Source organism: Saccopteryx bilineata, chromosome 2 (genome assembly GCF_036850765.1).
Source record: "Saccopteryx bilineata isolate mSacBil1 chromosome 2, mSacBil1_pri_phased_curated, whole genome shotgun sequence".
NCBI lineage: Eukaryota > Metazoa > Chordata > Mammalia > Chiroptera > Emballonuridae > Saccopteryx > Saccopteryx bilineata.
In genome coordinates this window covers 175,134,934-175,159,584 of record NC_089491.1, presented here as the reverse complement: position 1 = coordinate 175,159,584, position 24,651 = coordinate 175,134,934, and the positions used below count along the sequence as shown (strand labels likewise).

Sequence of the window (24,651 nt, the reverse complement as noted above, 5' to 3'; positions counted from 1 at the left end):
ATCCATGTGTCTTGTGCACAGCCAACAGCTACATTTTTCATTCCTATAATCCTTAGTATCTATCACACACTGAATCACTTTTTTTTTTTTTTTTGCATTTTTCTGAAGCTGGAATCCGGGAGAGACAGTCAGACAGACTCCCTCATGCGCCCGACCAGGATCCACCCGGCAAGCCCACCAGGGGCGACGCTCTGCCCACCAGGGGGCAATGCTCTGCCCATCCTGGGCGTCGCCATGTTGCGACCAGAGCCACTCTAGCGCCTGAGGCAGAGGCCAAGGAGCCAACCCCAGCGCCCGGGCCATCCTTGCTCCAACGGAGCCTTGGCTGCGGGAGGGGAAGAGAGAGACAGAGAGGAAGGTGCGGCGGAGGGGTGGAGAAGCAAATGGGCGCTTCTCCTGTGTGCCCTGGCCGGGAATTGAACCCGGGTCCTCCGCACGCTAGGCCGACGCTCTACCGCTGAGCCAACCGGCCAGGGCATCACTTTGAAAATGTCATTCATCCTCTCTAAATTAGTTTTCTCTATATATAATATATAAATAAATATTCTGATTGCTTATCTCTTGGGTTATAGAAGGAGGAAGTAAGAGCCTGCACATGTAAGCACCTTTGTTGTTATCGTAACAACCGACAGAAGATTAAAAAGACACCTTACTGTCTACAAAGACAGACTGGTAGTAGAAAACATTAAATGGGGGAGGCAGGAAACAAGACAAATGAAACAGATAAGGGGCTAACATAAAGAAGGGCTTATCATAAAATAAGTATTTTCATTAAATTTATTTTCTAAATAAAAGAATAAGTAAAATTAAATATTGAAAAAAAGGAAAAAAACAATATTTTCTAGAATTAAAAAATAATGTGGCCTGACCTGTGGTGGTGCAGTGGATAAAGCGTTGACCTGGAAATGCTGAGGTCGCCGGTTCGAAACCCTGGGCTTGCCTGGTCAAGGCACATATGGGAGTTGATGCTTCCAGCTCCTCCCCCCTGTTTCTCTCTCTCCTCTCTCTCTCCTCTCTAAAAATGAATAAACTAAAAAAAAATTAAATTAAAAAAATGAAATAAAATTAAAAAAAAATAATAATGTAATCCTAGTTTAAGGAGGGAGGTTGAATTGAAACCCTAGAAACAGAGTAATTATTAGAGAATTTCATAAAATATAAGAGACAATTGTAACTTTTGAGTAATGAAATAATTGCCTATAATGTAGATCAATTGTTAGCAATGAAAAAAAGCTGAGACCATCACCACATAAAATACCCTAATTTTAAATTAAAAAGTAAAAGTAGAAAAAAAGCCCAGAATATCTTAAAAATATTTATAAATACTTGAATGTTCTCAAAATGGGGAAAACTAAATGAGAAATTCATGAAAAAAAAAGCCACCATAGAAGAGATATTTGAATTACTTTAACAAACATGAAAATTAAAGACATGAAAAATACTCAGGTTCATTAATAATCAGAGAGATATAAATTAAAACTAATATTAAATATTTCCCACTCATCAGATCTGGCTCACACCAAAAAAAAAAAAAAAAGAGAAAGAAGAGAAAATTGATAGTGTTGATTATTGCTGGAAAGGGTGAGAGAAATTGGTCTGCTGCTTTTTTTTTCAAAAGTCAGTGCATTTGAGGAAATTTATGCTGTTTCTATAAGGAGTATGTATTTTATAATTAATAAAAGTTATATAAAACAAAATGAAAACAAGCATTAAGATTTTCATGTCTGAAATGAATATGTTAAAAGCCTAAAAATGGCTTCTATTTACTAACTCCTCCAAATATCTCTAGTAAAGATTTCACAATTATGCAATTATGACATAAACACTCTATCATATCCAACTAGAAGTTATGAGAGAAAAACAATCTGGCAGTGGCTTAACAGTCTTAGCATAAGTTTCAGAGGTTTCTAGCAAGTTTATGGTATTCTTCTCTAAAACTTAAACCTTCATTCTGACAGCTAGAGATCCAGGAAGTCTCAGAATCATGATAGAGCCACTTAGAAAGCCTTGTGCAGTCAGGTTAAGTAATCTGACTTTTCTGCGTCTGTTTCCTCATCTGTAAAACATACACCACATGGTAGTCATCCTGGATCACTGTGAAGGTTAGAGATGGTGAATGCCCAGGGCCTAGCCTCAAGGATTGGGTGCATAACTGGCAGTTATTATTTGGTCACTACTATCATTATTGAACCTGGTTTAAATTAAATCTGTAAATAATTAGTTTCACACACCAATTATCCCTTCCTTGAAGTTAAAAAGTATAGTTTATATGTCTTTTGTGACTGTGAAGTTTTTCTAAAGTGAATTTTTAAAAAGGAAGGAATTAAAGAGGGAGGGAAAAATTAGGAAAGGAAGGGGGAGAAGGGGGAAAAGGAAGAATGAAAACAAGAAAGAATGAAAAGAAGGAAGGTAAAACACAGATTCAAACCTAGACCAGCCATGCACTTTAATGAAGAAAAGCAGCAACTGACTGCCCTACAGCTCAACAGTACCCATTCAATAAACTGTTATTGAACTTACCAAGCTGAAGCCAGGTGAATGTTTTCCTATGCTGAGGTGTCCTCACAAAGCTGTGGAATAAAACTTGCCTTTTCTATTTAAAGTCAGTCCTTTATTGCTAAATAGTCGGTCTGAGAGGAAGGCAGTGAGCAGGGTTAGAAAGAGAAAAGGAGGAGGATAAGGATGAAAAGAAAAACAACATGCAATTCTGGATCAGGACCCTTCACCCGAGCCCTGCAGATGCCCGTGTTCTCACCTGTAGCTGCGCGGAGCTGTCACAGAGACTGTCCTCCCGCCGCCGAGCCTCCTCCAGCATCTGCGCGCTCTTCTTCTTTTCCACTTGTTCCTTGTGCTTCAGATTCGCTACCTTCTTATTCTGATCTTTCACTTGCCTGGTGATAAGGAGGGAGAAATATCAAGCTATTCACATATATAGGAATAGAAAAAAAAAGTTTATTTACAGTTTCACAACACTGCCACCAAGGAAGAGCTGAAAACCAACAATTACTGCTGCAAAATGGTTCCAACACTTTCAAGTGCTCTCCTATCACTAGTAGCAAATTGCTAACAACAATGTTTCAGCAGGTTCTTTATGAAGCACAATGAAATCCTATAAGAAATATAAAAGAAATGAGATAGTTTGAAATGACATGAAAAAGAAATCAAGTCAGTGATTTTGGTTGGAAATAGTCTCCTGACATCAATGCTGTAAAACAGCAGAATACCTGATTAAGAAATGTTTTGTACTCTCTTATTTTATTATTATTAAATCTTTCAAACTTTCAAAAGGCTCTATGCAATGTATATATAAATGAAAATGAAGCAGCCCTGGCCGGTTGGCTCGGTGGTAGAGTGTCCGCCTGGCGTGCAGGAGTCCCAGGTTTGATTCCTGGCCAGGGCACACAGGAGAAGCGCCCATCTGCTTCTCCGCCCCTCCCCCTCTCCTTCCTCTCTGTCTTCCCCCCCCCCCCCCCCCCCCCCGCCACAGCCAAGGCTCCATTGGAGCAAGGTTGGCCCGGGCGTTGAGGATGGCTCTATGGCCTCTGCTTCAGGTGCTAGAATGGCTCTGGTTGCAACAGAGCAACGCCCCAGATGGGCAGAGCATCGCCCCCTGGTGGGCATGCCAGGTGGATCCCGGAGGGGCGCATGCAGGAGTCTGTCTGACTACCTCCCCGTTTCCAACTTCAGAAAAATACAATGAATGAATGAATGAATGAAAATGAAGCTATAAAGATCTGGGAACCCAGGTTAAGCAACAGCACATCATGTCTACCTCTGAAGCCCTGATCCTATATATCACTACCTCCACACTAAGACCCTAAAAATCTTGTGTTTAGAATCCCCTTGCTTTTGTTAGTTTTGTTACATATACAGATCCTTCATTTATTCTGCATGTTTTTGAAATTTATATAGTTTATTAATAAACTAAATATATGTTTTGAGACTCATACTGATTAATTAGAGTAATGTAAGATTTTTTTAATCACCTTCATTTTCAATGCAGTATAAAATAGGTAATATACAGCATTGTATTAACACATTCTCAAGTTGGTAGAACTGGGTTGTTTCATTTCTTTTTTTTAATTTCTTTTTGAGAGAGAGAGGAAGGGAGAGAGATGAGAAGCATCAATTCTTCGTTGCGGCACCTTAGTTGTTCATTGATTGCTTTCTCATATGTGCCTTGACTGGGGGCTCCAGACGAACCAGAGACCCCTTGCTCAAGCCAGTGACCTTGAGCTCAAGCCAGCGACCTTGGGAACATGTTGATCATACAGTGTTGAAGTTGGCGACCCTGTGTTCAAGCTGGTGAACCTGCGCTCAAGCCAGTGACCTCAGAGTCTTGAACCTGGGACCTCAGTGATCCAGGTCAATGTTCTATCCAGTGCGTCTCCACCAGTCAAGAGGTTGTTTCATTTCTTACTGTTACAAGCAATGCTGCTAGGTATATTCTGATATTACCTGCCCAAGAGCTTCTCCAATGTATAGGCCTACAAACTGAATGCTAAGCCGTGTAGTAGGTATACCATCAAATTTACTAATTATTTTCCAAGAAGTTGTATTAATTTATACTTAGTCTGTAGTACAAAACAGTGCCTGTTATACTTCTATAGATCCACTAACAGTACTATCAGATTTCCTAAATTTTATCAATCTGGTAGATATGTCATCTGATTTTAAAATTCATGCTCCTAGCTACTGAGGCTAAACCTCTTTTAAGACAGTATTTGACCATTCCAGTTTCCACTTGAGAAATCACTATTTACGTGTTTTGCCCATTTTTCAATTAGGATTCTTTTTCTTAATGACTTGTAAGTATTCCTTATATATTTGGGTCAAAATATATAAGGAATTATAATCCTTTATCTGTTATATGTTACACAAATATTTTCTTCCAAACTAAGATTTATTTCTTTCATTGCTTTATGGCATGTTTTCACTTATAAATTTAATTTTTTTTTAATTTTTAAATTTTATTTAAAAAATTAACTTTAAAAGGGTGACACTGATCAATAAGAGTACACAGATGTCAGGTAAACATTTCTATAGCTTTTGAACTGTTGATTATGTTGTATACCCATCACCCAAAGTCAGATCATTTCCTGTCACCTTATATTTGTCCCTCTTTATACCCTTTCCCTCACCCCTTCTTCCATCCCCCTCTCCCACAGGTAACCACTTCATTTTTATCTATGTCCATGTATCTCAGTTTATTATTCCACCTATGTGTGAAATCATACAGTTTTTAGCTTTTCTCTGATTTACTTACTTCACTCAGTATACTGTTCTCAAGCTCCCTCCATGTTGTTGTAAATGTCACTATGTCATTATTTCTTATGACTGAGTAGCATTCCATTATATGTATGTACCACATCTTCTTTATCCATTCCTCTATCAAGGGACACTCTGGTTCTCTGGTTGTTTCCATGTCTTGGCCTACTGTGAATAATGCTGTGATGAACATGGAGGTGCATGTGTCTTTATGTACCAATGTATTCGAGTTTCTGGGGTAGATACCCAGTAGAGGGATTGCTAGGTCATATGGTAGTTCTAGTCTTAGTATTTTGAGGAACCACCATACTTTCTTCCATAATGGTTGCACTAATTTACATTTCCACCAGCAGTGAATGAGGGTTCCGTTCCTTTTTTCTCCACAGCCTCTCCAACACTTGTTACCTATTTTGTTGATAATAGCCAGTCTAACAGGTGTGAGGTAGTATTGCATTGTAGTTTTTGATTTGCATTTCTCAAATAGCTAGCGAAGATGAGCATCTTTTCATATATGTTGGCTTTCTGTATGTTCTCTTAGGAAAAGTGTCTATTCAGGTTCTCTCCCCATTTTATAATTGAATTTTTTGCTTGTTTGCTGAGTTTTGTGAGTTCTTTATATATTTTGGATATTAACCCCTTATCGGAGCTGTTGTTTGCAAATATCATCTCCTATTTAGTTGGCTGTCTACTTGTTTTCTTGTCAGTTTCTTTTGCTGTGCGAAGCATTTTAGTTTGATATAGTGGCATTCGTTTATTTTTGCCTTTACTTCCCTTCCCTTTGGGGTCAAATTCATAAATTGTTTTCTATGACCAAGGTTCATGAGCTTAGTACCTAGGTTTTCTTCTATATAACCTAAGAATTCCAGGTCTTATATTTAGGTCTTTGGTTCATTTTTAATTTTTGTGCAGGAGAACAAACTGTAGTCAAGTTTCATTCTTTTGCATGTGGCTTTCCAATTTTTCCAGCACTATTTATTGAAAAGGCTTTCTTTTCTCCACTATGTGTTTTTGGCTCCTTTGTCAAAGATGATTTGTTCATATATATGTGGTTTTATTTCTGGGCTCTCGATTTTGTCCCATTGGTCAGTGTTTCTGTTTTTCTGCCAATACCACACTGTTTTCGGTATATAGGTTTTATACCTGGAAAACTTGGTAAATGCTCCTGCTAATTCAAATAATTTTTCTGTGGATTATTTGGGTTTTCTATAGACAGTGATATAATACATAATGATAATTTTTTAAATCTTCTCACTTTCTCTTTTTGTTTTATTAAACTTGCTAGAAGTTCCAGAACCATGATAAAAACGAGTAGTAAGAGTATCTTTGTCTTTTTCTTGACTTTTTAAAAATAAATTTCTTTACTTTCTTCCAGCTCAACCATACCTTTATAAAATTAATGAAAAAAATCTGGCATTTTAATTGTTGTGTGTACTAAAGGTTTTTCAGAGAACACAGTTGATAATATTGTGAAAAACAATTTAACTGTGAAATCTTCTGTAGAAGGTTATAAAACACATTTTCTTTTGGGTATTTTGGATATGATTCTGTCTATGCTTGAATAAATGTTTTTTTATAATTTCTTTTTTTGTGTGTGTGTGACAGAGACAGAGACAGAGAGAGGAACAGATAGGGACAGACAGACAGTAAGGGAGACAGATGAGAAGCATCAATTCATTGTTGTGGCACCTTAGTTGTTCATTGATTGCTTTCTCATATGTGCTTTGACCGGGAGGCTACAGCAGACCAAGTGACCCCTTGCTCAAGCCAGCGACCTTGGGTTCAAGCTGGTGAGGTGTGCTCAAAGTAGGTAAGCCTACATTCAAGCCGATGACCTCAGGGTTAGGTAAGCCTACATTCAAGCCGATGACCTCAGGGTTTTGAACCTGGGTCCTCCATGTTCCAGTCTGATCCTCTCTCCACTGCACCACTGCCTGGTCAGGCTTTTTATAATTTCTAAATAGTTCAATTTTGAATTTTAATTATGAAAAATTATTCAAACTTAAATAGTAAATTAATTACACAGTAAGATAAAAAGTCATTCTCTGATGGAAGATATACTAATACACTATTTAAAAGTCGTATTTCATATCTTTACTTTCTGCCATCTTGAATGTCTACAAAAAGACTCAGCCACAGAAAATATAATAAAACCAGTTTCCAGTGGAAGAAATAAAAATGGAACTAATGTCTATATTAGAATCTCCTCAATGCAGTTTTCTGTGCTAATATTTCTAATTTTATTAATCTGATCTCAATCATATCAACTAACAGAAAAAAGAGATTGAGATTTTTGCATTAGAAAACACACCAAAAAAAGGACAAAATTTTGTTTCCATGAATCAAACTGCTCTTTTTAAAAATTAAATTGCTCATAACATTGGTAGTTTATTATATGTAAAGATTTTGCTCTTTGTTTCAAGGGAGAAAAAATGTTAATGGTGTACAAATTCTTTTCATCTTGCATCTGTAAATTATTCCAGCTAGTGCTGGCAACACTGGCACCTGCAATGGAGTCTGGTCACGTGGAGCACCAGGACACATGGTAAGAAACCGAATTAAAACCACTTTACTAATTTTTGGTAAAAGGCAGATGTTATAGGATACACTTTTCATCCAATCAAGGTCAATTTTATTTTTCAGCCATTTTTATCATAATTATATCTGAGAATAAGGGACTTTTTTGGTTATAACTTTACCCCTAAGTCATAGAAGTAGGTCAGAGTATTTTTAGTTGTGTTTCAGGAAAAAAAAATATTCATTGCTTCTATCCTATTCCAACCATCACCCCACTTGTGTGTGTTTTAAAAAATTTTTATATTGTGACCTGAATAATATTGGGCATATAATTTTAATGCTTACATGCTGGCCAATTGGCTCAGTGGACAGAACGTCGACCCAGCATGCAGACATCCCAGGTTCAAGCCCCAGTTAGAGCAACATGACAAACACCATCTGCTTCGCTCCTCCTCTTTCTCTTCTCCTCCTGCAGCCAGTGGCTCCACTGGTCCAAGCATCGGTCCCAGGTGCTAAGGACAGCTCAGCTGATTCGAGCATCAGCCCCAGACGGGGGTTGTCAGGTGGATAGTGGTTGAATGGTATGCAGGAGTCTATCTCCCATCCCCTCATTTAAAAAAAAATTAATGCTTACCTCCATCAATTCTAGAAAGGCATAATAAAATGCTAAGCAAAGAAATAGAGAATAGCCCTGGCCGGTTGGCTCAGCGGTAGAGCGTCGGCCTGGCGTGCAGAAGTCCCGAGTTCGATTCCCAGCCAGGGCACACAGGAGAAGCACCCATTTGTTTCTCCACCCCTCCCCATCTCCTTCCTCTCTGTCTCTCTCTTCCCCTCCCACAGCCGAGGCTCCATTGGAGCAAAGATGGCCCGGGCACTGGGGATGGCTCCTTGGCCTCTGCCCCAGGTGCTAGAGTGGCTCTGGTCCCAACAGAGCAACGCCCCGGAGGGGCAGAGCATCGCCCCCTGGTGGGCAGAACGTCGCCCCCTGGTGGGCGTGCCGGGTGGATCCCGGTCGGGCGCATGCGGGAGTCTGTCTGACTGTGTCTCCTGGTTTCTAGCTTCAGAAAAATACAAAAAAATAAATAAATAGAGAATATAAGCTAAATACAGAGCATGGTCCTAAGCATATACAGAGTAAAGCAAAAGTAGGTTTACAGCTGTTCATAGCTGAATACAATAATAAAAATATAGGAATAAAGTCTGTTTTGTGTACTCACAACTGTAAACCTACTTTTGCTCACCTTGCATGTGTGAGTGTGCACATGCATAACCAAGAAAATTAAAAAGCAATATTTTAGAATATTTTTTTCTCTTTATGGTTTTTTGTTTCTGAATGTTCTATAATAGATATAAAGTGTTTTTAAAATATTTTAAATTTTTATTTTTTAAAAATTAGGCATGATTGTATCTCAAGAAAGGGCTCTATCTATATCACATTAGATAGAAAGCAGTCCAGTAAGGCACATCTAAGTTTCCCTTAGTTATTGATTTTTGGTCTTTAATTTTCCATTTCCTATTCATATTTTCTATTTCCTTTCTCTAACTCAGTGTTATAGTTATTACTTCTACATGTTTACTCCACACAACTAAATGTGAAAATAAAATGATTTTATCTAAGTGAGGCAACCAAGAAAAGTATAGAAAATTGTGAGAGGATTAAAATCCTCTCCTACAGCTTTCCCCTCCACCTTCTTGCATTGTGTGTATATACATGTGAGCATGAATGCATGTAAGGTCCTGAATTCACAAATTAACTGGAATAGGTACACACACAACTTTCTTATGTCACTAATAGCTTTTCAAACTGTTTCTCAGGGAAAGGACACAAGGCAAAAAACATGTTAAAAACGGGGGAACATTTCTGGAATATAACTCAGGAATAAATATACTGTGATATTAGAACCTGTAAAACATGGAACTTCTTTCTCTTCACTTATAAATAGATCAATACATAATTTGATTTAAATCTGAGTTTATAGGAAAAGGCATGTTAGTAAATCCATACCTTAAAGTGCTACCAGAAAGAAAAAGATTTAATGGCTTAGTATAGATTTTTTAACTCTCTGACTGCTATTATACCTGATTTAATTTGAATTAAATGCACAGTGAACTTATATATTTTATCATTCTTCAAGCAGGAAAAGGGAAGAATTTAGAAAGATTTATAAATGAATTAATCCTTTAAAATCAGAGTCTCAGTTTATCAGTTCCCAACTATATGGTATAATAAACAATGAAACGATGAATAACAGATTTAATTCTTTCCACATAGATGTGAATAAATTTATATGTAAGAAGAGAGAAAAGCAAAGATGGGAAAGGAAACAGTTTAATTTCTATTGATATCTGCCAAAATGAGTTTTGTAAAATGTGGTCCACCATCTTGCTATTCAAAGTGTGACCCATGAATTTACCTCATCAGCATCACCTGGAAGTTTGTTAAAAAATTCTCAGGCTCACACCAGATCAACAGAATCATAATCTGCATTTTAACAAGATCTCCAGGTGATATAAATGCGCATTAAAGTTTAAGAAGCACAGGTCTAGTACTCGGGCCATGCTCCCTCTGCTCCTATTTACTTTGTTATTGTTCCCTCGGCCTCTGTTTCTCTGAGTTTTCTTTTTTCCTTTTGATTTTAGAGAGAGATAAACATCAATTTGTTGTTTCACTTATTTATGGATTCATTAATTGATTGTTGTATGTCCCTTGACAGGGGACTGAACCTGCAACTGTGGTGTACAGGAATGACGCTCTAACCAACTGAATACCTGCCTTTATTTCTTAAAATCCAAACTCAAATTTAGGTAAATGTGAAGTCATTTGACACTCCACCCCCAAGCTCCCACATTAAATCAATGTATCTTATGTCATGTTAATCTGTTCCCCATTTTAGAGTGATCCACATTCATGTCTTCTTACACTTATAAAAGTGCTTTCCTGGAGTTTAAGGTCAGTTTGGTACATTTCCATAGTTCACAATTCCTAGCACAGTTCCTCATGTTGTATAGATGCTCATTAAGTATTTGTTGAAAAAATGCATTAGAAGGAAACTAAGTATATCCCTTGTACTGACAAATCTACCCAAAATATGTCTCTAAAGAAAAAAATAGTTTGTTTATGTCTTCTTATCTCTCAAACACCTAACAAAATTAATTGGGAAAGGAATTAATCTTCTTTTATATCTTCAAAACTTATTCCCACTCTATCTAAAAATTATCAATATTTTTGTGAGAGACTACACTTCTACTGGCTGTTTTGCTCTGTCAGAAAGAGATATGTAACACTAGTAATACGTTACCCTGCTATAAAAATCTCCCACACTAATTTAAGAAAAATAGGATGCAACTATAATCCAATGTAAAGAAATGGACAGTAAAAATCAAATTTGACTTGAGTATTTTATTTGGCAAACAGAAGTTTAAACTAGACAGTTAAAATTACATTAAGAAGCAAAATGAGCCAGACCAGGCAGTGGCGCAGTGGACAGAGCGTCGGACTGGAATGCCAAGGACCCAGGTTCAAGACCCCGAGGTTGCCAGCTTGAGTGCCGGCTCATCTGGTTTGAGCAAAAGCTTACCAGCCTGGACCCAAGGTCGCTGGTTCGAGCAAGGGGTTACTCGGTCTGCTGAAGGTTCGTGGTCAAGGCACATATGAGAAGGCAATCAATGAAGAACTAAGGTGTCACAATGCGCAACAAAAAACTAATGATTGATGCTTCTCATCTCTCCGTTCCTGTCTGTCTGTCCCTGTCTATCCCTTTCTCTGTTTCAGTAAAAAAAAAAAAAAAAAAAGCAAAATGATACTGCTAAAGTATTATATATATTATATATAAACATCTACATTATACTAAAATGTTACATATAGAGAGAATATATACATTGTGCACAGTCTCTCCTTCTTCTACTATCCCAAGGGTAACTCCATTCACATTTAGTTTAAGATATAAAAAAACTCAATACTACCTAAATACCTAACTTAGCTTAAAAATAAGAATTTCATATTTAACCTGCCAAAAAGTATTCAAGAAACTAAAAATAAAATAATAGTTTTACATATTTTGTCTAATTAAAATGTTTTTGGATTATTTCAAAGCTGCTTTAAAGAAAGATTTTATTTTTATGAAACTGTATCCCTACCCTAACAATCTAAAGAAAATAATCCATAATAAAAAAGAAAACAGAGATATCAATGTAGAATGTAAAATCATTAACAATGTAAGGTTTTATAAAAACACCTTTAACTTCTCCAAAAAATATTTTAAATGATCAATTCAACATATATTAATTAGCAAGGGAATATCATATAAATTAGTCCCATCTCACATTTAATTTCATTTACTGCCATGTTTGCTCTCAGAACCACACTGATTTCCAGGCCAAGAACCTTATTTTGTATCTCTCCACAGATGTTAAGCCATATTCAAGTAGCCCACTGTTTTGAAGTTCATGACATTTTCCTCTCCCTTTGATACATTCTCACCTCCTCATCACTTTGTTATGCTGTTTCTATATACACAAAAGTGATATGGTAACGGGTGTCAATGAAAAAGCACTTTTGCTCTATATTCTGAAATTTTAACTTGCCTCTTTTACTTGTGTCATAACACACCTCAAATGCCTTTAACAGAAGCAAGGGTGGCCTGTTACCCTGAAACCAGTAGAAAATGATTTTTATAAAAAGTTCAAATATGAGCTGTTGTCGAGAAATCAACAGAGAATAATGTTATCTGTTTAGGAATTTTTTTTAAAAAGGAGGAAAAATTAGTTCTGAAAATGTTAATTCATAGCTAGTGCAGTAAGCCTTGCCAGCCAGGGCCAGCTCCCAGCGGGCAGCTGTTAGAATGCAACCGCCTAAGCCCCTCCCAAACCAACCAAATCACAGCTGCATTTGAACTAGCTCCATTCACTAGATGACAGGAGAGAGAGTTTGAGAAACACTGTTCTTAAGCACAGACGATGTATCACAGAATTGGACACTTGAAGTCTATATGATCACCAATGTCACCCCAATAAACTTAATTTTAAAATGTTTTTTAAATGGGGTAAAAAATAAAGTAACTGACCAAATAAATCACATTACCTAATACCTAAAAAAAGAGTTGTGCTGTGGAGCTTTACTCTGAGCAAAGCTGAATGGGGGGGGGGGGGGGGGAGTAGGTTTACAGTTGTGAGTACGTGAAACACATAGTTTGTCCATGTATTATTAATTATTGTGTTATTGTTATATGAACAACTGCAAAACCTACCTTTGCCCCACCCTATATATATGTTTTATGAGTCAACAGGCCAACATTCAAAAATCCAGGCAATACTGAAGGAATTCATACAACAGTCTAGAAATAGTGAGTGGCAGTTCTCACTTAAGCAGAACACATTTAATTGGGCATTCATATTTTTATTTGTAAAATCTGGCGACCCTTCAGAAACTCAAATTTTGAATAATGGTAAATTAGTCTTTCCTCCCTTCTCTGTTGAAATAGCCACCTTTACCTCAACTGTAGATTGCCAGGTGGTATCTACAATTGTTATCTAGAAAAATAATGGTTGCCACTTTTCAATGCATGACAGCATAAAACTCAATACTTTTCAGCAGAGTTAGGTAGATCAGCACAAGTCTGTGTTCACACATTTTTTTTCCCTACCAATAAATGATTCAAAATAGTAAGATCATATTTATTTCAAGAAAAGTTTGTTAACAGAAGGTGTGGCTACCCTGTGCTTGTATGGCCTATTACAAAACCACTAGGCAACAGGACTGCTTGAAAGGAAAATAAATAAGGAAATACACTCAAACAACAAGGTTGTTTAAGAAAGCTAAAGGAATGACAAGTGGAAGCAAAAAATGCGATTAACAATAGATCATCCTCCTACAGCAATGATTTTTAACTGGTGAGCTGCAAGAGTTTTTAAAAACATACAATACCCAACTATTTACTCAGGGTCACTGACCTCTTTTCCCTTAGACTGTCAAATAAAATATGACAACAGGCAACACAACAACAGCCATTCATTGTGAATGAGTCAAAATTATACCTACTTTTTTGTCAGATCGGAAAAAAAAAATTTTTTTTGTTGTGCTGCAGGTTTTAGTAACTATATAGTTTATGTGTGCCATGAGATGAAAAAGGTTGAAACTCACTGCTCTAGATTATAAACTCTTGCCCATAAATCAAAATCCTTAGGAACAGATTCCATAGGGTCAGAATTGCTCTGCAGCCTATAAAGTACTGAATGAACACTTTGACTAAAAAATAAGAAAATAAGCTTTCAACATACGGATTTGTGAATGACAGCTTATGAGGTTTTAGTGACTAGTGCCAATCAATAATAATAATAATAATAATAAGTATTTGTAAATTGTACAATCAGAGAAATGGCTGTTTGATCAATTTAGATTTTAGGAATTAATGTAGAACACTTTCATCAAACTAGATGAAAGAAACAATAACAACATGAATGTATCTGAGCAAGGCATAAATTATTTAGCTTTTATTACATAACAATACAGGGACTCTGGTATTAATGCAGTTATTTGGAAGTATCTCACAGATTCCAAATGTTTGTTTTGAAGGCAAGTCTGTAAATGTCACTGCTAATGAAAATACAGGTAATATTTGTTTAGACCTAAGAGTTAAACAGTGAAAAAGATGACATTTTATAGGCCTCACTTCTTAAATATCTTGCCTTTAGCCCAGTGGTCTCCAACCCCCGGGGCCGCGGACCGGTACTGGTCCAGAGAGAAAGAATAAATAACTTACATTATTTCCGTTTCATTTATATTTAAGTCTGAACAATGTTTTATTGTTTTTTAATGACCAGATTCCCTCTGTTACATCCATCTAAGACTCACTCTTGACGCTTGTCTCGGTCACGTGATACATTTATCTGTCCCATCCTAAAGGTGGGTCCGTGAAAATATTTTCTGACGTTAAACAGGTTCGTGGCCCAAAAAAGGTTGGGGACCACTGCTTTAGCCAAAGCTACTAAGATAAATTCTGAATCAAATTATATCTTTTCATCTATACATAAAATTATTTCTTTGTATTCATTTTCTGAGGCTAATGTCAGTAAACAAGAACAAAAGAGATGTATATGTTTAAGGATAGAGAGTATGAATCTTCAGTCCTCATCACTTTAAAGAAAATTGCTATGCTTTTTACTAAATGAAAAAGGGGACAGAGGAGGCTAAGAAAGGAAAAGAAACAAATTTATCCAAAATGGAAATGCTTAGTGGAGATGCTAAAACAAACACTACAGTTAAGTATCACTATTAACACAAAACAGGCGGTTTAAAACAAACACTGAAGGGTTAAGTATCTGCTCAAGGTCATAAAATGAAGTCACCCAAAAATCTAAACCAATTTCAAACCATATTTTCTTTCTTTTCTTTTATGTTATTATATTTACTAATTTCACGGGGTGGGGGTAGAGGGCAAGAAGTATCAACTCACAGTTGCTTTACTTTAGCTGTTCATGGCTTGCTTACTGCCTATTGTATGTGTCTTGACCGGCCAAGCCCAGGGTTTTGAACTGGCAACCTCAGTATTACAGGTCAATGTTCTATCCACTGCACTACCACAGGGCAGGCAAACCATACCTTCTTGATGACCTACTCAATTTGACTTGTCAAAACCATAATTAAAATGATGAAAGGCAAATATACATTACAGTAAATTCCAATCTGGACTGAAGAAAAGCTTCTTTAACACATTACAGCCAAAATGATTGTTACCACTGGAAAAACACAACCTGTTTTATTTTGTGTATAGGTTAATGGCATTTACTGCTAGAGTAAAACAACTGAAATGAACCAAGTAACAATATTATAATTAACATAATTTGTAAAACAAAATATTATGTATACATTAATGATATGCATGGACAAATAAATTTTTCTTGAGCCTTTGCAGAAGAATTTTAGAAGTTTTGTATAAAGACATTTAGATCAAAACCTGCCATGCTACATTAGGCCAGATGAATTTAAATTTTTTTAAATTCATTTTAGAAAGGAGAGAGAGAGAGAGAGAAGGGGGGAGGAGCAGGAAGCATCAACTCCCATATGTGCCTTGACAAGACAAGTACAGGGCTTTGAACCGGCAACCTCAGCGCTACAGGTCGATGCTTTATCCACTGCGCCACCACAGGTCAGGCCACAGATGAATTTAATTTATATTTTTAGTGCATTTCACCAAAAAGCAGCAGAATATGCATTGTTTTCAGGTGCACATGGAACCAGCATTATTTACAATAGCCAAGATATATAGAAGCAACCTAAGTGTCCACTGATGACTGGATAAAGAAGATGTGGTACATATATACAATGGAATATTTCTCGCCAATAAAAAAAAAAAATGAGGCTGACCAAGTGGTGGCGCAGTAGACAGAGCATCGGACTGGGATGCAGAGGATCCAGGTTCGAGACCCCGAGGTCGCCAGCTTGAGCGCAGGCTCACCTGGTTTGAGCAAAAGCTCACCAGCTTGGACTCAAGGTCGCTTGCTCGAGCAAGGGGTTACTTGGTCAGCTGAAGGCCCACAGTCAAGGCACATATGAGAAAGCAATCAATGAACAACTAAGGTGTCGCAACAAAAAACTGATGATTGATGCTTCTCATCTCTCCGTTCCTGACTGTCTGTCCCTGTCTATCCCTCTCTCTGACTCTCTATGTCTTTGTAAAAAAAGAAAAAAAATTAAATCATGGAACAACAACGATGGACCTAGAAGGTATTATTCTGAGTGAAATATGTCTGGCAGAGAAAGACAAATACCATATGATTCCAAAACAAAAGAGAAACAGAATCACAGAAACAAAGACCAAAGTGATGGCTGCCAGAAGGGAGGGATGAGGGGACTGGGGCAAAAAGGTGACAGGATTAAGAAATACAAATATGGGCCCTGGCCGATTGGCTCAGTGGTAGAGCGTCAGCCTGGCGTGCAGAAGTCCCGGGTACGATTCCCGGCCAGGGCACACAGGAGAGGCGCCCATCTGCTTCTCCAGCCCTCCCCCTCTCCTTCCTCTCTCTTCCCCTCCCGCAGCCGAGGCTCCATTGGAGCAAGGATGGCCCGGGAGCTGGGGATGGCTCCATGGCCTCTGCTCCAGGCGCTGGAGTGGCTCTGTTCGCAACAAAGCAACGCCCCGGGGGGGCAGAGCATCGCCCCTGGTGGGCGTGCCAGTTGGATCCTGGTAGGGCGCATGCGGGAGTCTGTCTGACTGTCTCCCCGTTTCCAGCTTCAGAAAAATACAACAACAAAAAAAAAAAGAAGAAGAAATACAAATATGTTGTTACAAAATAGTCACAGGGATGTAAAATATAGCACAGGGAAAATAGTCAATAATACTGTAAAGACTATGTATATGCCAGGTGGGTACTGGATTTATCGGGGGAATCACTTTGTAAATTATATGTCTACCACTATGCTGTACACCTGAACTAATATAAAGCAATACTGAATGTCAACTGTAATTGAAAAAAAAGAAAAAGAAAAAACCTCTCATACAAAAGACAAAATATGAAAAAAAGCAATAAAACTTCCCAATAAAAATATGAGTCCACTTGAAGCTTAAGGTAGAGATGAAAGTTCTTCAAACTCAAAGCAAAAGCCTTCATGATATTCTTCTACTAAAGCTGAATTATTTTCACATTTTGAATTAGTTAATTCCAAGTAATTTCCAAGTAAATACTCATACTGTTTTACTATAAAATGTAGAGAAAACATTTAGAGTAATATATGGAAAAATTACTTTTACCATTTTTTTATTTTTTATTTTTATTTATTGAGTTTTAGGGGGGGGAGAGAAAGGGGAGGAGCAGGAAGCATCAACTCCCATATGTGCCTTGACCAGGCAAGCCCAAGGTTTCAAACCAGCAACCTCAGCGTTCCAGGTAGACGCTTTATCCCACTGCGCCACCACAGGTCAGGCTGGAAAAATCACTTTTAAAATACAATGTTTACACTTGTTATTTTTATTGCAAACACTAAGATTTCTTCTACAATGAATATAGTTTATCTGAAATAGGAGTTCCATACAAATTTATTTATTTTTCTTTCTTTTCTTTTTTTAAATGATTATATTAGACTGACACTGGTTAACATAATTTCACACGTGTCAGGTGCACAATTCTGTAACACATCTCTACACACCACACTGTGTGTTCTGCACTCCCAAGTCAAGTCTTCATCCATCACCATTTATCACTGCTATACCCTCCACCACCTGCCCCTCACCCCTAGAAATCACCACAGTATCATCTGTGTTCATGAGTCTCTCTCCTTTTTTTTTGCTCCTCTTTTGTTCAAACCCTCCACCCCATACAAATTATAAAAAATAATAAAAATAAAAATAAATTGAGTTATTGGCAGTAACAAGGCAAGTAATCAATAATGTAAATGAAAGGAATTCTTTTTTAAAGGCCATGAGAAACACCAAGGGTTAAGAAATATGTAAAAGAAAAGCAAAATAGACTAAACAAATGTCAAAGAGATACTAAGAGCTGTAGCAGAAAATAATGTCACATAAACTAGAAAGGAACAGTTTCCAGAAGGAAGGGAGATAGTCAGTATCTAACACCCCAGAGAAAGGTCAATTTGACCAAGACAAACAAAGTCAATGAATTCGGCACCTAGCATATCACTTCAGCAATGTTAGCAAGGAGTGAGAGAAGAATCCAAATTACACTGGTTTGGAAAATAAATGGGAAGTATGAAAGTGAAGGCAATGAGAATAAATGACTTTTTTAAAAAACTGTGCAAATAAAAAAAGTAAAAGGTAAAAGGTAAGATAGTGTAGTGATTAAAGCCAAGAAAAAGGCACTGGGAAGGAGTATGTGCATTTCTTTCTAGGGACTACAGGAAAGCAGGACATGTTCTATGTTTGTTTAGGAGAGTCAGTGGAAACGAAGCGAATAGATAAAAGGAAATAAGGAAACTAAGAATTTAATTTATGGAGCAAGTTTTTGAAAACTAGAAAGAAGAAAGGGATAAAAAGAACAGGAAGACACAGCCTTGGCAAAGAGCTGGAACAGTAATGCCATTGAAAAAAGGAAGGTAAAGATGTATGAAGAGAGAAGAAAATTCAAGACTGCAGATATCCTACACCTCTATTTACTTGATAGAGCATGAGAGGTCCAGGATAAGAGAAAAGGAAAAGACAGTGCAGATCTGACTGAAGAGCCCTTTCATGAATTAGACTAGTTTAAGTACTTATGCAAGACGTTTCATTTTTATTTTTTTAACATACTTACACCCACACAAATTGCTTATTTTTAAAAGACTCAAAGGTATGGGAACTCTTCCAGAAATATTGTTTAGGCCTGCGATTTAAATACTGAGAAGAAATACAGGGGAATAGGAATGGGTAAGAGAACCTTCTTTTTTAAAAGCCTCAATTTCATCTTTCTACCTATAATAGAAATTTTAGCACCTAAAGAGGTAAGTGGAGTCTTAAAATATCATTATAGAAGAAATACATGTTCTTTTCTCACTTTCTACCACATGCAACTCTGTACTGGGATTCTACTTTGCACTTTCTATTAACAGTGATATGAATCCATACTGGTATCAGCACACTGTTTTAAAGAACCTGAAATGTTTGACATCCTGAATCAGGTAGGACTTCATGAAAAAGGCAAAAAGGAGTAATAATCATAACAGATCCACTTACTGATTGCTTACCTTGTGCCAGACACTGTTCTAAGTGTTCTTTTTTTAAATTAATTAATTTATTGGGATGACATGTTCACCAAAACCATACAAGTTTCAAGTGTACAACTCAATATAACACCATCTGCACACTGCCTCGTGCACCCTCCACCCCAAGCAGTCTCTTTCTGACCCCATCCCCCTGCTCTGCCCTCCCACCTTCACCCCTCCGTTCCCTATGGCTGTTGCCACCAGTTATCTGTACCTGTGCATTAAGTATAGATGTTTTCGGTCTCATCCCTTTACTTCATTCCTCTGAGTGTTCTTTGTATTAACTCAATGTTTTACAACAACCCTTTAGCTTAGATATTATGCCAGTTTTCCAGATGAGAAATCTACCTAAGAAAATTCAAGCAATCTGGGGTTTCAAAGCTCATACTCTTAACTCCTAGGCTACAGTGCACACAACATAAAGAGCCCTGATTGAAATGAGATCTGGCTCCAAATCCAAGTACCATCACTTTCCAGTTAGTCGACCCTAGAGAAATCATGTTCCCTAATTATAATTCCTCATCAGAACAATCTGTCCTATGTAAACCATATGCTAGCTGTAAATCAGAAATAAGTGTTTTTATAAATAGTAAATATGATATATATGAGGTTATTATTAGAAAAAAATTGCTATATAATATGCACATGGTATTAAAAATATCATTTTCTGAATCTTATCAAAAATTCTCACACCTTATTACATTGCCATGACTCATATGCAAAATGAGTAACTTTTAAAATGAGGGTTTCTGATTATTTCCTGCCAGCTTCTAGTATTTATTTACCAATGAAGATGTAAAGCTTCCACCATAGTGCTTCTGATACATAAATAGCAGTAATGATGGTGGGTTTTGTTGTCAATCCTAATATCAGCAGAATCACAAAACAAACCTTAAATTTAGAGATGTGTGTGTGTAGGTTTGTGTATGTGAAGTAATTCAAAGGTTCTTAAACAAATCCTTACTGTGGCAACTTTCCCTCCACCATTCATGCTGTACTTCACCCTGCTAATACAGTATTATTAGCCAGCATGTCTCTAATGAAACTTAAATTAAAAGTCACTTTTTTTCTTCCTCCTTTTCCCAGTGGCTTTCATCTACATTTCTTTCTCAGTCAAAACCTGGTCAGTCTGATTCTTGCTTTCTGACTATTCTTATTATCTTCTGAAGCAAAGAACTTTTGAGTCTACAACTCTGGTAAACCGAAAACTCCTGACATTTTATGCACTCATAACTAGATTTCTGAACATTGCTTTCTTGGAACTATCATTTCTGTTCAACAACATGTTGGCATACAATGCTCCATCACATGTCTTTGTTTTAGTGCAATCATACTGACCTTGAGGTGAGACTGAAGGAAACAGCAAATCCAGGGAAAAATGTGAAAAAGAAAGTTAGAAAGAATTAATAAGGACAATATTCAGAAATAATATTATTCATAGACAAAACATAAAGCCCAGGAGTAGAGAAAGAAAAGGAGTCACAGATTCTGCATAGTAACTAAAAATTAGTAATTTCAGATTTTCACCTCTCAACAAATGTTTTTTTACTACAGATTTCACCATTGTGCCCTAATGTAAGTCTCTAAAAATTTTTTTGTCTAAAATTTACCACTTCCTAGGGCAGGAAAAAAACTATTTAATCACAAAGGAAAAGTAAAGGTTAACACTCCCCCCTCTCCATTTAAGTAGCTAACTAAGATTTTACAACTTTGGTCAGCTTAGTTGTAGATGCACCCACTTTACAACTGATTACTCCTTCATTCACCCCACTCCAGCTCATGAATCCAAGTCATCCATGAGAAAAAGCAGAAAAATACTGACAACTTTGGTTCTTTCCTAGAACACAGTACCCTAATTTAGTTGCAATTATTTGATATAATTTTCTCAAATGTGAAAACTAAAAATTTTGCTCCCAATTACAAACAAGATATCTCATTTAAAATCTAACAAAATCTACCTCAAATGGTACAATCTAAAAGCAATAAGGAAGTAAGGCTCTATAAAGGCCAATTCATTTTCAATACTGCTCAGGAATAAGAGAACCAAGTAACTATGCTCAATATTCTTACAAAGCATGAAACCACTGGGGTTCACTATCACTTTTTACAGTAACAGGCAGTTTGCCTTTTTAAAATTTCATCAATATCATAGAAACTAGTATTATCCTCCAAATATTTAGATTTCTCATGGCCAGTGCCATCTAGGTTGTCTTCACAATCTAAATTTTACCTTAAGTGTATTTCCTGAAAGAAAGCACCATATCAATTTGCTTTAATTTTTTTTTCAGTACTTAAAGCAGGTTTTTGAAAATCATTAGAAAAATGAATGAAACAAGATTTATTATCCCCATTATATTAGATAAAAAGATGCAAAACAAAAATAATTTAACTTCTTCATAGCCACACAGTAAGTGATAGATCCAGGACAAAAATGTAGGTCAGCTGACATGTCACCTGGGCATACTTTAATGTCTGTGATGCCTACACATTTCTGTCTTTAAAAATCCAAGACTCTCTAGCATATATAAAATAATCTACAATACAACTTTCAAAGTCAAAGAGAAGCCAATCTCTAAATAATTGTCCCCAATGATCTTTTTATTCTTATGGGTTATAATATAGTATGTTAGAATAATTTTAGATCAACAATGACACAAACTGAAATATCCTATAGATGCGAAACTTTATATAAGATATGGGTAAATACATTATAAAAAATTAAAGTTATTCCTGTCAATAATGAGCAACTTTAAGAATCTTTCTACCTATTTTACTGTTCATGAGTCACATATCAATTTGGCATTAAACTATAGCTTTTGGGAAATAAATTTAGGAGAAAAAATATGCACATAAAATAACTATATAATTCTAGTGTATACATTTTTAAGTAAGTAACCACTAAAATTCCTATCAAAACTATAGTAACAAATTATAAGGTGCTGTGCCCAAAAGAAACTTTCGGGAGATGACTTAATCGAATTGACTATGTAAAGCTGTGTAATTTATTCTTCCTTAAATGAAATTAGTGAAATTCATCAAGGCAGAAGAGGAAACAAGAAGGTTCCCCAGGAAGAAAGCTGAAGCAAGTATGATCAGATAAAGAACCAGTCGTCTTCAGCACCTCAATACTTTTAGCACCTTTATTTCCCTTATTTTTTTCTTTTAAACACAGCTCATTCTCCCTCAACCAGGAACACACAACCACTACAGCAGCTCCAGTTATCTCTCTTCAAGTATAGGACTATACTTTGTAAATCAAAGGTATATAACCATAATTTTTTTTTTCCTTTAGCTGGAAACAGGGAGGCAGTCAGACAGACTCCCGCATGCGCCCGACCGGGATCCACCCGGCATGCCCACCAGGGGCGATGCTCTGCTCATCTGGGGCGTCGCTCTGTTGCAGCCAGAGCCACTCTAGTGCCTGAGGCAGAGGCCATGGAGCCATCCTCAGCGCCCAGGCCAACTTTGCTCCAATGGAGCCTCGGCTGCGGGAGAGGAAGAGAGAGGCAAAGAGGAAGGAGAGGGGGAGGGGTGGAGAAGCAGATGGGCGCCTCTCCTGTGTGCCCTGGCCGGGAATCGAACCCGGGACTTCAGCACGCCAGGCCAACGCTCTACCACTGAGCCAACTGGCCAGGGCTATAACCATAAATTTTAAAGTAAAAATTTATTCTCCAAAGAACCATTTTCCTCATGAATTGTATACTGCCAAAGCTATATACAAGTTAATATTAATTTGTATATGAAAGATATTTAAGACATTAAGTTGAATATCAATTTAAAATTTCCTCACATAGAAATATTTACAGGCCCTGGCTGGTTTGCTCAGTGGATAGAGCATAGGCCTTGCATACAGATGTCCCGGGTTTGGTCAGGGCACACATGAGAAGCGACCATCTGCTTCTCTTCCCCTCCCTCTCCCCGTTCTCTCCCTCTTCCCCTCCTGAGCGGTTGATTTAAGCATTATCCTCAAACAAGGGTTGCCAGGTGGATCCTAGTCAGGGCGCATGTGGGAGTCTATCTCCCCTCCTCTCACTTTAAAAAAATTTTTAAATAATTAATTAATTTTTAAAAATATTTACAATTATAAAGACTAAATATGTAGGCTTACATTTTTAGGTTCTACTGTGCCCATTTATCATAAAAAAATTTTTTTTAACCTCTAATATGCTCACTTAAGAAGAGAAATTTTCAACTACATTCATGGTTTCTGAGGCTAACACAAATTGACCTATTTATATATACAATGACATGTCAAATTCTAGTTTATTGTTTGTTTTTTTCCCTTACATTAATCTATAAAGACTATCCAGAACCACCAGGTGATGACTATCTTGAAGTGTCAACTTCGCTAAACTATGTGCTAAGTTACTTAAACAAACACAAATCTAGGTATTGCTATGATAGTATTTTGCAGATACAATTAAAACTTGTAATCCATTTAAGTAAAAAAGATTATCCTAGATAAATGAGTAGGCATAACTAAATCCTTTGGAATCCTCTAAAAGCAGGGCTGAGGCTTCTCCAAGAGAGAAAAAATTTCTTCCTGTGGACCCCAATTTTGACCCATGCCCATGGGAGTTCTATCCTGCTAATGATCTCTCTGACAGCTTCCTACACAGATTTTATACCTGCTTACCCAGCCCCCAACAATAATGCAAGACAACTATTTGTAAGAAATCTCTTCATATGTATATAATAAATATATATGTATATAAGAAATATATATGTATGTAATAAATCTCTTCATACATATATGTGTATATATATATACATACACACACTATAATTCTTTGTAACAAATATACATATATAGTGTACACTGTGTGTATGCATGCATGCATACATGCATGCATGAATCTATCTATCCATCCATCCATTTATCCATCCTTCTATCCTACTGGTTCTACCTCTCTGGCTGAAATCCAACTGATATACACCACAGTATGAAATATAAATTTAGAAGTAGTACTTCTTAGATTTAATTAGGAAAAGTACTTTATATTTTCATATGTATGGGTGGACTTATATAATCCTCTTTTTAAAACCGCAGTAGGTCAAGGCAGTGGTACAGCACTAATTCATCTTCTGACAGGAAGTAACTATAAGAGTATTGTAAGGAACATCTGTAAAAGCAATGTAAGCGACTATTAGTTCTTCTCAAGACCATAAATAAGTCTAAG

General features: G+C 36.8%; 1 protein-coding gene across 14 annotated transcripts in view; it reads right to left on the bottom strand.

The window, feature by feature from the left end:
* The window catches only part of ERC1 (ELKS/RAB6-interacting/CAST family member 1), a 550,202-nt gene that overhangs the window by 311,354 nt on the left and 214,197 nt on the right, over positions 1-24,651 (bottom strand). For all 14 annotated transcript variants that reach the window (XM_066258688.1, XM_066258691.1, XM_066258695.1 and 11 more), the window contains one exon: positions 2,756-2,891. In XM_066258688.1, the coding sequence (XP_066114785.1) occupies positions 2,756-2,891 (136 nt within the window). The remainder of the gene's footprint in view (positions 1-2,755; positions 2,892-24,651) is intronic.